Raw genomic sequence first — 13952 nt, 5'->3', positions numbered from 1 at the left:
TTATGATCAGGCACACACCTTCTGTTTCTACAAGGTTTAAGGTGATTTATTGGCTGACACTAATTATGGTCTGTTTCAGTTGAACATCTGTCCCGGAAAGCAATAAATATTCACTAAGTGAGGTGAAAAAGCAAAAGCTCCCCTCACATGCCACTTGAAGGAGGAGGAGACCTGTGTTGGGGAGTTGATACTTTGGGGAAAGACAGGCTTCATTTTTTAAATTACAGAGTTGTTGGAGATGGTGGGAGTTGACATAGTTAGAAAGGCACTCTGGCTTGATTCTTAAACTGTCTCTAAGAGACTAAATTATCTTTTGAGATCTTAATTTACAAGATCAAAGTTTGGTGGTGGTGGGTGGTTTAGTTGCTCACTTGTGTCCAACACTTGAGATCCTGTGGACTGTAGGCCACCAAGCTCCTCTGTCCCTGGGATTCTCCAGGCAAGAATCCTGGAGTAGGTTGTCATTCCCTTCTCCAGAGGATCTTCTGGCCCGGGGATTGGACCCGCATCTCCTGCATTACAGGCAGATTCTTTACCAGTGAGGCACCAGGGAAGCTCAGATCAAAGTTTGGTTATATAGAAATGAAGTTTTAGAACAGAAATGCAGCTATCTGAGTCACCAGGGGTAGAAGCTGAAGCCACAAGAATGAGGCAAGGTCTCTAAGTGGTGACTAAGATATCAATTTAATTCCTAGGGATTATTTTACCATAAGAAGAAAAGAATTATTAACAAGAAATGTATTAAAATAAACAGCTATGAGATCTAGGCAATGTCTCACACAGACGCTCAGTGAATGCTTTGTTAGGTTGTTAATTCAGGCTAATCAGGAATAATAAACACACAAATTGAGACTGACAAGTTTAGGACTGGATACACAACAAAAGCAGTTTTGTTAAGATTTCCATTTATCAGGAAGTTTAGAAACATTCTTTACTTTTAGGCTTAACTGACTCTTTCAAAATGATATAAAAATCTTATCTTTACATAGACCATGAAAAATGAAGCCAACAAGACTCACACACATAACTATAACTGTCAGAGAATTTGACTCATTTCTACCCTCTTGTTATGCAATCTTTGTGGAAGGCTGAGAATAATTTGAAGGTTAAGTATTATTTTAATTGAGAGTAAATTTTTAGAGCAACAACAAATAAAAAGAAGCGGGGAATCTTTTAAAAGGCAAATGGTGAATGAGTAAGAAGAAAAGAAATCGTGGAAATTATTATATACAGTAAGTTCCATACATACGAACCTTTAATGTGCAAACTTTCAAAGACACAAAACACGTGTTCGCATGTCCAATTGCCTAAGTTAGTTCATGCGTCTGGTGTACACTGTCACATGCAGGCATCCTCTAGAGTGGTTGTGTTTTATGTGCTTTATCGTATAGAAGTGTTCAGAGTACAGTGGTGAAGTATTTTTGCCTGGAGAATCCCATGAACAGAGGAGCATGGTGGGTATTCATGGGGTCACACAGAGTTTCATACAACTGAGCACTGGGTGATGACGAGCAGTGATAAACGGGTTGTCCTCTCCTGCCCTTCACTAGTAACTTGAAAAGGTATGTAGGAGTTTCACTGGGGCATTAATTTAAAAACAATATTTCAGTCCATCTACCATCCCTAAAATTAACTGAGGGCAGAAACTCAAGCAGCTTGTTACATAGCAAAGCTTAGGGCTTGTTCTACTAGCAGCTGTGTTCTTCTTTTTTTTCCCCCACAGTGGACCATTTTTAAAGTCTTTATTGAATTTGTTACAATATCACTTCTGTTTCATTTTTTGTTCGTTTGTTTGTTTTGGCTGCAAGACAAATGGGATCTTAGTTCCCTGACCAGAGAGTGAACCTGCACTCCCTGCTTGGGAAGGTGAAGTCTAAACCACTGGGCTGCTGGGGGCGTCCCAGCAAATGTGTTCTTAAACTTGACTTCTAAGTCTCTTCCTTCAGAATATCTGTTTCCTCTGGTCAGCTGCTTTCAGTGTACAATGCTCTACATGAAAATGAAAACTTGGAAGGTCCTAAGAATAGAGAAGCAGTCATTTAGTTTTTAAACTGATTTAGATTCAACCAATGCTACTGATCTAACTAGTCTGCTTAATCAAGTTTGACTTGGTATAAGAATAAACGAAAAATGGATAAAGCTCTTACCCTAAATATAGTAAGTCAGTTTCTTTACATCTGTATACAGTGGAGGGAAATGAACAAAATATCATTTATTACAAAATAAACACTTCAAAAATATAACTTCCCTTTAAAATGTACAGCTCAAGACTTTTATTGTGCATGGGATTTTACATGTTGTTTTATTCATAGAACAGTATTTTTATAGCTCGCTCTAGTTCCCAACTACTTCCTTATAAAATTTTGTCTTATTTACCATTAAAAAAACTAATATAACACAAAAATGAGGAAAATCATTATATGTATTCCTCTATAAATTAACAGTCTAAAGATAATAGATTCATACTTCTCACTATCAGTCATTGTGAAAAGAAATACAAAACTAATACAAATCGCTTTAGAAGAAAACAAAATTTAAAAGCTAAATTTTGAAAACATAGCTTAAAGAACTAATTTTTGATTTGACGCAAATCACAGACTTTTTTCTAAGTATTTGTATGATTTGCGCACACATTTATTCAAATTCCCAATCAAGTAAAGAATGACTTCCTGGCCCTTGCATTATTCCCTCAAAACTAGAGTCGTTTGGAGACTTCCCTGGAGGTCCTATTAAGACTGTGCCTCCGCTGCAGGGGACTCAGGTTCAATCCCTAGCCAGGGAACTAAGATCCCACATGCCTCAAAGAGCTTTTATTCACCACATGAGTGACGTAGAATACTATTCAGGACACCAAAACTGGAAAGTATTTAAAAGAAAAGGTTGCATCACACACTTTCCACGAGCCATCAGAGCAAAGATGCTATCACGTGCCATGCAGCCTCCAGGAAGCTTCACTGAACACTCTGTGTGTGTGACTCTCAGTCTGTTTTGTTTGTTTGTTTAACTTACTTTATTCAAGTATAATTTATTTACAATATTGCATCAATTTCTGCTGCACAGTCAGATGCCTCAGTTATACATATATACATATATGTACATCCCTTTTCATATTCTTTTCCATTATGGTTTATCACAGGATATTGACCAACCCAGGCAGCATATTAAAAAGCAGAGACATTGCTTTGCCAACAAAGATCCATCTAGTCAAAGCTATGGTTTTTCCAGCAGTCAGTAGTCCAGTAGTTTTTCCAATTGGACCATAAAGAAGGCTGAGCACTGAAGAATTGATGTTTTGGAATTGTGGTTTTAGAGAAGACTCTTGAGAGTCCCTTGGCTTGCAAGGAGATCCAACCAGTCCATCCTAAAGGAAATCAGTCCTGAATATCATTGGAAGGACTGATGCTGAAGGTGAAGCTCCAATACTTTGGCCACCTGATGTGAAGAACTGACTCACTAGAAATGACCCTGACGCTGGGAAAGATTGAAGGCAGGAGGAGAAGGGGATGACAGAGGATGAGATGGCTGGATGGCATCACCGACTTGAATGACATGAGTTTGAGCAAGCTCTGGGAGTTGGTGATGGGCAGGGAAGCCTGGCGTGCTGCAGTCCATGGGGTCACAAAGAGTCAGACACGACTGAGCGACTGAACTGAGCTATGGTTCTCTGTGTGCTATACAGTGGGACCATGTTGTTCATTCATCCGATATACAATAGTTCGCACCTGCTAATCCCAAACTCCCATTCCATCCCTCTCCCACCCCCTTCTCCTTGGTAATCACTAATCTGTTCTCTGTGTGACTCTCATTCTCTGATTGTGTAAGAACGAGTAAGGAAAGGTGGATGGTATCATGGGATTATTGTGAAAACGGGTACTTCTGCAGTCCCTGAAAAGTTCTTGAGGACCCCCAGGAATCCCCAGTACACTCTGGGAAACTCTGCCCTACTTTACCCCCATTGGCTTTGTCACTGCTGGGAGCAATTACCTATCTGACCTTACAGTATTTAGAGTGCTCAATTTCAGCCTTTTCTGCCCATTACATAAATGCCAAGGGCAGAGACTCTTTGTGCTGTTGTTAATAAGTGCTTAAATGCTGCATGCTAAATCGTTTTAGTACTGTCTGACATTGTGCAACCCTATTGACTGTACCCCTCCAGGCTCCTCTGTCTGTGGGATTCTCCAGGCAAGAACACTGGAGTGGGTTATCATTTCCTTCTCCAAGGGATCTTCTGGACCCAGGGATCAAACTCACATTATGTCTCCTACTCTGGCCGGCAGGCTCCTTACCACTGGTGCCACCTGGGCTTGAAACAGAGGTTTTAAAAAATGTATCACCTATCTGAGCCTATAGCTTTACAATCAAAGCCTAGTATATTAACATTTGATGTTATCAGTTGCTGTTGAAGTGACTTATTGTTTGGTCAGTGGCAATTACTTCTAGGGAAATCCTATAAGATGTCTTCATAGGGTATTACCAGGGGACCCCACCCTCCACTGTGCCCCAGGGAAAATTCTGCTTATTTTGACTTTCTCATGGGAGCTTTCTGCCTCTCTCCATTTCGTCACTTCTACCAGCTTTCATCTGACCCTCGTATTTGCATGTGGGGCGCGTAGGGTGCCTTGACAATTTCAGGCCCCAATTATGTTTTCATTAAAAATCTCTGCCAGGCTCTAAACTCTGTGCTTGATTCCAGGAGACCCTGAGAACACAGATGAGAATGATGTTTTTAATGAGAAATTTGCATTTTTTTCCTCCTGCGTAGGGAATGAATAAGGAGCAGTTGGTATTATAGGTGTTTGCCCATCCCTTCATTTCCTAGGTCTGTCTCTGAGCTGGTGATCTCTTTGCGGAAGCTATAACATGCTTCTCAAATGTCTATGTGATAGAAAGACATATATCTTTCTATCTGTGATAGAAAGAAATATGATACTTAAGCGGGTTGCCATGCCCTCTTCCAGGGGAATCTTTCCAACCCAGGGACTGAACCCAGGTCTCCTGCTTTGCAGATGGATTCTTTACTGATTCAGCCACGAGAGAAGCCCAGAAAGAAATATAAGAGAAAGAAATAGAACCTTAGCTGAAGAAGAGGTAAAGGTCCAGTCTGGAAGAAAAGATAATGACAGCTTTCTGGAGGATATTACTATATACCCTGTGTGCTACCTGGGTGTTTTCCCCCACTTTTGTTTATACTTTCGCCTGCCAACTTCCCATGGGCTTTGTAACACCAAAGGTAGTGGGGTGGGTGGATGTGATTGAACCTGGAAAGGAAAGAAAAGGATGCATGAAGCATCAGACAATTTCAGGCTTCAATTCTGACCAATTTGTGGAGCGGAGACTGGCTTGTTTGCATTTCAAAAACTTTGGACCGAAGGGTATATGATGAAGAAATACAAGGAATGAACAACCAAGGATGTACTCAATTGACTTGAATAAATACATGCCCAGGAAGGGACTTGGGGTCTCTGGGCCCAGGTGACAGTCCTCAGCTACTTGTGGAGTGAGGGGAACAGTAGGGCTGGAATCTAGATCTTGTGGCTCCAAGGGCAGGATGGATTACCTTGGACCCCTACCTACCCAAAGTCTCTGCACCCCATCAGGTCTAACTGAGGATCTGGTTTCCACCCTATCAGATTATCAACAGTGAGTCACATTATTTATATATTTATCATCTTGATTACTCTAATCACTATAAAAGTGTCATCCTCCCAAACCACTTCTGAATCCTTTGTTGCCACGAATTGCAAAAATTCCTTGCCAGGAATTGCAAAAATATTCACCTCCCAAGGTTGTCTCTTATCTTTATTATTATTCCATAAGAATGTAAGGGGTTATATTTTATAGTATTTTTAATAACCCAATCTCTCAATGGTTTTTCCACCTCATGGAATTAAACATATTTGCAGTAATTAAATGAAGATGACAGACTGTAAATCAAGAGGAAGTAATGTATTCCTTTCTATCAAACTATATATGATCACTCTATTTAGATTTTACCTGCTCAGAATGGTAACCTTTATGATTGATTCTTAATTTTTTGAATATATTCTGAATTGAGAACTCAATTAAATAACATTCCTTTCTTTGCCATAATATTCAGAATATATTAAGCTCCCAAGATTTCCTTCCTACTGAATGCTGGGATTTTCTAGGATGTGGTAGAATTTCAATTTGTCCAAGTGCTATAGAAACAAATAATTACTATTTCATGATATTCAACAACACTATCTATAAACACAGAAGGGGGCTTCCCCAGTGGCTCAGTGGTAAAGAATCCGCCTGCAATGCAGGAGACACAGGAAATCCAGATTCGATCCCTGGGTTGGGAAGATCCCCTGGGGAAGGAAATGGCAACCAACTTCAGTATTCTTGCCTGGGAAATCCCATGGACAGAGGAGACTAGCAGGCTACGGTTCATGGAGTCTCAAAAGAGCTGGACATGACTTAGTGAAGAAACAAGTAAACATATAAGCCATCCCCTATCCCCCCACAAGAAGCACATTTCCTCTCTGATTTTGACTTACAAATGTTTTTAATCTCTGACTTTGTATCTCCAAGGACGCGTGGATCCAATAACCTGCTTGGTCCCTGACATACAGTTTGGGTCAAGCTGTGTATTATATGAGAAGCTAATGGCTCTATTGTTGCTGTTGTATGGTCACTCAGTTGGATCTGACTCTTTGTGCCCCCCTGGACTGAAGCACTCCAGGCTTCCCTGTCCTTTACTGTTTCCCAGAATTTGTTCAAACTCATGTCTATTGAGTTGGTGATGATATCTAATCATCTCCTCCTCACCGCCCTCTTCCCCTTTTGCCTTCAATCTTTCCCAACATCAATGGCCCTGCTGCTACTGCTGCTAAGTCACGTCAGTCGTGTCCAACTTTGCGCGACCCCACAGACGGCAGCCCACTAAGCTCCTGTGTCCCTGGGATTCTCCAGGCGAGAACACTGGAGTGGGTTGCCATTTCCTTCTCCAATGCATGAAAGTGAAGAGTGAAAATGAAGTCACTCAGTCATGTCCGACTCTTAGCGACCCCATGGACTGCAGCCCACCAGGCTCCTCCATCCGTGGGATTTTCCAGACAAGAGTACTGGAGTGGGGTGCCATTGCCTTCTCCGCAATGGCCCTGAGCCTCTGTCAATAACTTTTTTTTTTCAGTAAAACAACGGCAATTCTTCCAGTGACTCCATGTCATGTATTTGTTAGAGTTGAAATCACACAGCTGGCAGCCATAGAATAGTGGCGGGCTGGCAAAGGTTGTACAAATGATTTACATACTGTTTATGATAGCAGTTTAAAAAAAATGCAAAGTGTTGGGAAACACTGATAAGTGTGGGACACTGTAGTTCATATTGCTGGAGCAGTTATTGCTTGCCTTAGGGTCAAGAAGGTGGGTTTACTAAAATTCAAAGTTTATTTTAATCAGACCCTGGAAAGAAAAATAACAAAAGCTTTTAAACACAATGAATTACGTATTAAGTGCTTAGGGACTGAGACTGGTTGCCACTGTACATTTTTCAAGCTGGTTTTAGACTGTCTTTAGTGTTGTTTTGGTCTCTTTCAGGTTAGGACTAAGATTCCAGCTCTCAAGGGCAGTGTGCCAGGTCCAATTTAGCATCAGCTACTTCATGTCTGTCCTAGCTAATGAGACTATTGATTGAATCATCACAAAAACAAGGGATGGGCAGAATCTGATGGGCGTGTGCTAATTATATGAAACACGTCAAAGCACTGGTACATAGGAATATGTTATATCTGTGTAAAGATAAACATGGCATGTTGTTCTAGAACTGAGAAGAATGTGGTGCCAACTATTCTCTTTGCTGCCCCATATTCATTCTCTGCCTTTCTCCCCACAGAGACTGTATCACAAGAGCCCCTTGGCACTTGATTTAAGACTAGACTTGGCCAGTGCAAGGCAGGAGGAGAGAGAGGCTAGAACGTTTATTCTTCTGTTCCCCCCAGCCGTGCCTCCTGACTCGGCTGGCACTGCTTCGTAGATTTTTCCTTTGGGACTAAGGGTGGCAAGGGTTTCCATCTGTTGCTACTCCCCGAATACTTCTTCAGGCATCGATTGTTCCCTTAATCTTGCTCACTCTTTTGTAAATGGACCTTTAATTAAATTCTCTTCATTTAAACTCTTTTTGAGAAGACTCTATTTTCCATCTGGGCCCTGATACAAACACAAACAGCAATTAGGATTTTTATTTTCTGATATTCTGAGTACTTAAAATAAGCAATAATTGATCCCTCAAATGATAATTATCTACTCAATATTTTAAAATTAATTCCCTAAATGTTACTTCATTCAGTCTCAAACTGGCTCTGAAAATGTTAAGAACCAATGTTTCTTAAGAATAACAATATTCCACAGTTTACTGTGATTCAGATCCTTTAGCATAAAATTTCAAGCAGCATTTGAATCACCTGGGTTTGTTGTTTGTTTTCATTTTACTTTGTTTAAGCTCCAATCCTTTGGCCCCCTGATGTAAAGAGCCAACTTATTGGAAAAGACCCTGATGCTGGGAAAGATTGATTACAAGAGGAGAAGGGGGGCGACGGAGGATGAGATGGTTGGATGACATCACCGAAAACTCTGGGAGATAGTGAAGGACAGAAAAACTTGGCGTGCTGCAGTCCATGGGGTCGCAAAGTCCATGGGGACATGACTTAGTAACTTAGCAACAGCAACGACAATCTTCAAACGAGAAGCAGGGCCTTCAAAAATGAACAATTAACTCCTAGGAGTCTTCAAAAAGAAAAATCAGTATATAATAACATAAACTAATCTTTCTGATAATCAAAAATTCAGCAGTTAGCAAATCTATTTTAAAAACCCTTACTAGTACATTTAAATTTCCTGTAATAAAGATAAATCTTTTGCAGGTAATGTTTGGACATGTTTTACAGAAATGCAAAAGTGAACACTGAACCTTCTATTTCTCCTGCGTGTAGTGTCTCAGTTTAGAAATTCACAGACTTCTTCCGTGGCTCAGTCGTAAAGAATCCACGGGCCAATACAGGAGACATGGGTTCGATCCCTGGTCCAGGAAGATCGCACGTGCCTTGGAGCAACTAAGCCCGTGGGCCACAGCTATTGAGCCTGCACTTTAGAGCCTGGGAACTGCAACTACTGAGCTCTCAGCTGCAACGACTGATGCCCTAGAGCCCAGCTCCACAACAAGAGAAGCCACTGCAATGAGAAGCCCGAGCACCCAAACTAGAGAGAAGGCCCTGCTTGCTCCAACTAGAGAAAAGCCAGCTTAGCAAATGCACTGCCAAACAAATTAAATTTAGGATGTTTGGGATTATTAGTTGACGAAGTTATTTTTTAAAAGTTCATATAGTTGTTTATCTCCTCTAATATTTGTTTCTTCTACTCTTTAATTTTATATTGTTATCTCTGCACTGCTTTTATAATTTATTTCCATCTTCCTAGCTTATTTTGATTTATTTAGCTCTTTTTAAGGTGTCCCATATAAAGGGATGCTGAGCTCATTATTATCTTTTATTTTTAATAATAAAATTTCGATTTCCTCTGAATGCATTTTTTTGCCATACCCTTATGCTTTCATTATAAAATGTTGCTATTTCATTTGCTTTGTAAATATAAAAGAGTATGTAATTTTCTTCCTGCTTTCACATTTGATTCGGTAAACCCAAAAGTATGTTTCTTAATTTTAATGTTATTATATTTTTGCTTATCATTTATTGTTTACTTTTAATTTTACTAAATTATTATAAAAGAATGTGGCCTTTCTATACTTTATAACTTTTAGAATTATCTTTACAGCCCATTAGCTGATCAATTTTTATAAATTTTCCTTGGACATATAAAGCAAATGGTTATTGTTATTCAAAAAGTATACCTTTAAAAAATTCACTTAATGCATTGATTTGTTAATTATTTATCCAACTTTCTGTGGCTTCTTCTCTTGTTATTCAGTCTTATTCTGAGAACGTTCACATTATTTTTCATCAATCTCTTTCATTTTTAATATTCAGACGTTATGTTGTTTGGCACATGTATGCTCACCAGATTTTGCCATATGATTATAATATATTTTCACTACATAATTCCTTTTTGGCCCTGCTTAGTGATTCTGTGGTAAATTCCACTTTATTTCACATTATTCTTCCCAATCCTACTCTTTGTGGTCGTTGTATTTGCCGTCATTTCTTTGTCTATTCTACTTGTCTATTTGTCTGTTAGTATTTGTCTAAATAGTAAATGCCTATTTATTTCAACATTTACTTCATTAATATAAGTGTGCATATTAAACATACCTCATGATTTTATCATTTTCTACAAATCTGAATTTTTATTTTTTTTCTGAGAATTCAGCATGCTTACATGTAGTACTAGATTGATATACTTGATTTATCACTTCTATTTTAACTTGTTTGCCTATTACTCTTTTCTTCCTTTTTTCTGTACTTTCCATGAATAAAAGGTTATACCCTCTCTTAAAATCATAATAAAATTATTACATAATAATATATAATAAAAGTATTATATAAAAATAACATAGCCTCTATCATCCTGCCAAGAAGTTTTATTTCTGCTTTCCTTACTCTCTAAGAAAATGAGTGCATGTGCCTAAAATATTAATTAAATATATTAATAATTCTAACCACAACTGCCCCTACAGAGTAAATATTTTATAGGCTTTGAGAAACAAAAGGAAACAATCTTACACTGTAAAATATAAAATACAGAGAACAAGTATAATACACTCATGCATCTTACTTTAGAAGCTTTAATGAGAGGATGTAAATGGTTAAACCAGCATATTCATGATGATATTATTTTAAGAGTCATGGTATTATAAAGATCATAGAGAAAATGAACTAATATGTACATTAAATGGTTTTAGGATCACCATGCTATCTCACGCTTATATCTTTCCTTTATATAGTAAACATTGATGGGTTTTCAAGGAAATTATACTTTTTCAAAATTAAGGAATAAAATGCTCCACGGATTTCTGGTGTAGAAATTATTAGGGTAATGTCTGTTTTAATGATTTAATTTTGAGCTTTTTGTGGGATTTTATTAAAGCAGGTCAAGAGAATTTTATGATTTATTAAAATGAGGCTTGTTTCAGCTCAGAGAACTTCTATTTCTAAGTTTCAGCCACTCTGGTTGAAAAACATATAATTAAGTAGAAAAAAAATCTTTAAATATTTATTGAGATTAATATAGCTATGCAAGATAGCTAAAGATAGAAATGTAAAGAGTTCTAGCACTATATAAACAGTATTGCATACATTATACAATTCTATCTATTTTGCTACAGAACTGTTCCAACATTTAAGATCCCTACCAACAGTCATCTGTATGAGTAAAGCCTTGACTGTGTGCTCAGTCATGTCCAGCTCTTTGGGACCCCATGAACTGTAGCCCACCAGGCTCCTCATCCATAAGCTGTAGGCCACGAGGCTCCTCTGTTCATAGAATTTTCCAGGTAAGAATTTCGGAGTAGGTTGCCATTTCCTACTCCAGGGGAACTTTCTGACCCAGAAATCAAACCTGTGTCTCCTGAGTCTCCTGCATGGGCAGGCGGATACCTTTACTACTGCACCACCTGGGAATCTCTCACAGTTAAGTTTAAAGCATACAGCATGTCGATAAAACAACTATATGATGAATTCATACAATTTGCTAATCTAGATGCCAAAAAGGATGTCAAAGACTTGGTTGAGAATCACCAATATGTCAATAGTTGGTGAGAAATCTCGATGCTAATTACTGACTTGTTATGTTAGTCGCTCAGTCATGTCTGATTTTTTGTGACCCCATGGACTGTAGCCCGCCAGCCTCCTCTATCCATGGGATTTTCCAGTAAGAATACTGGAATGGGTGGGTAGTCATTCCCTTCTCCAGGGGATCTTCCCAACCCAGGGATCGAACCTCAATCTCTTGCACTGTGGGCAGACTCTTTACCATCTAAGCCATCAGGGAAGCCCCCATTACTGACTTAAGAGAGTTTATAATCAAATATTAAGTTTATAATCAAATATTAGTGTGGGGTAATGCAGGAAGGAAGTAGACGAGAGTGGAATGAAATTGATAAAATAAGCATAAACACATCTTGAAGTCCTAAGGATATGGCTCACGATTTAACTATATTAATATTAATGGGCTTCCCTGGTGGCTCAGCTGGTAAAGAATCCACCTCCAATGCAGGAGACCTGGGTTCGATCCCTGGGTTGGGAAGATCCCCAGGAGAAGGGAATGGCTACCCATTCCAGTATTCTGGCCTGGAGAATTCCACGGACTGTGTGGTCCATGGGGTCGCCTCCCATTCCATGGGACATGACTGAGCCACTTTCACTTCACTTTCATCAATATTAATGACATAATGCTCTTATATTTTAATTGTCTTCAAGCTTAATTACCATTAGACTTACTTTCACTTGTTGAATAGTCTTGTGGGTCAAGTATTCCTGATTCCTGTAGTGATCTAATACAGGAGTCCACCAGTTCAAGACCTGTTGTGAGCTCATCTTCGATATCTTTTTGACCATCTGAAATGCAATATTTCAGAGAGATGAACAAGCACATGGTTTCGTCAACATTAAAGCTTAAGACTATCACTTAATAATCAAAAACATAGTAACTAAAACTATTCAGTTCAGTTCAGTCACTTAGTCGTGTCCAACACTTTGCAACCCCATGGACTGCAGCACACCAGGACTCACTGTCCATCACCAACTCCCAGAGTTTACTCAAACTCATGTCCATTGAGTCAGTGATGCTATTACTTTTATGAAATTCTCATTAGGTATCACGTTATAAACCCTGGTCAACCACTATTAAAAACCAAGGTTAGCCAATTATATGTGTCCATGAAAAACATAAAGTTACTAGGGAATGGGAAAACTTAACTCCCATGAACTGTTGAGCTTTCTAAACAATATCACTTAATTTTAGTGTCATGTTTTATCAAATTTATTTTTATAAGTTTCTTTCTAAAGTTTTTAAGAAAATTAACCAATAGAGGTATATGTAGAAGTAAGTATAAATGCTCATCAAGAAGTTGTATTTTAAATTTAAATGTCCATCAGCTGATGAATGGATAAAGAAGATGTGGTGTGTTTGTGTATATATATACACGTACACAATGGAATATTACTCAATGTAAAAAAGAATGAAATAATGCCATTTCCAGCAACATGGATGGACCTAGAGATTATCATATTGAGTGAAGTCAGAGAAAGACAAATACTTATTTATCATTTGTGTGTGGAATCTAAAATATGATACAAATGAACTTGTTTGCAAAACAAAATGATCCATGGACATAAGAAAACAAACATGATTACCAATTGAGAAAAGGGGTAGGAGAGGAACAAATTACGGGTTTGGGATTAGCAGATATAACCTACTATATGTAAAACAGACAAACAAAAAGAAATGACGGTATAGCACAAGGAACAAGATCGACTATCTTATAATCATAATGGAAAGGAATACAAAAAAGTATGTATGTTAATATATACAGATTATATAACACTGTAATTCAAGTATACTTCAATAAAGAAATGAAGCTGTACCTTACCTTGTGATTGCCAGTGAAACTGCTCTTCTGCTGAACTGTAAAAAAGAGAATACATAGATATAATGAATTTGTTACAAATTAAAGGTCTCTAGACTGTAAGACGCAAATGTACATTAAGTTAGTAATGGGGGCTCCATGGAATTCCTTTTAATTTCTTACTGGGAAAAGGCGTCCTGCTTTGATACAATCATAATTTTAATCTATTTGATATATACCTGTTTGGATTCACAGTATTAACATGTCATAAATGGACATCATTCAGTAGTTTTCAAAAGAAGAGCTGATTTTTTTACGAATCACAATCTACTGTACTTATCACTTACGACAGTTTCTATACACATGAAGCTCTACCCAACTGTAGCTATTTTAAAATATAAGTCTGAATAGTT

The 13952-nt window shown here is 38.3% G+C and overlaps 1 protein-coding gene across 1 annotated transcript in view; it reads right to left on the bottom strand.

Moving 5' to 3' along the window:
- Positions 1-13952, bottom strand: part of CTNND2 (catenin delta 2) — a 1126037-nt gene that overhangs the window by 500038 nt on the left and 612047 nt on the right. Inside the window, exons 4-5 of the mRNA XM_069556073.1 lie at positions 13564-13598; positions 12413-12529 (exon numbers count right to left, since the gene is read on the bottom strand). Coding sequence (XP_069412174.1) covers positions 12413-12529; positions 13564-13598 — 152 coding nt within the window. The remainder of the gene's footprint in view (positions 1-12412; positions 12530-13563; positions 13599-13952) is intronic.

The sequence above is a fragment of the Ovis canadensis genome, chromosome 16 (genome assembly GCF_042477335.2).
Source record: "Ovis canadensis isolate MfBH-ARS-UI-01 breed Bighorn chromosome 16, ARS-UI_OviCan_v2, whole genome shotgun sequence".
Taxonomy (NCBI): domain Eukaryota; kingdom Metazoa; phylum Chordata; class Mammalia; order Artiodactyla; family Bovidae; genus Ovis; species Ovis canadensis.
The sequence above is the reverse complement of the archived record's forward strand: the minus strand, read 5'-3'. Positions and strand labels throughout refer to the sequence as shown.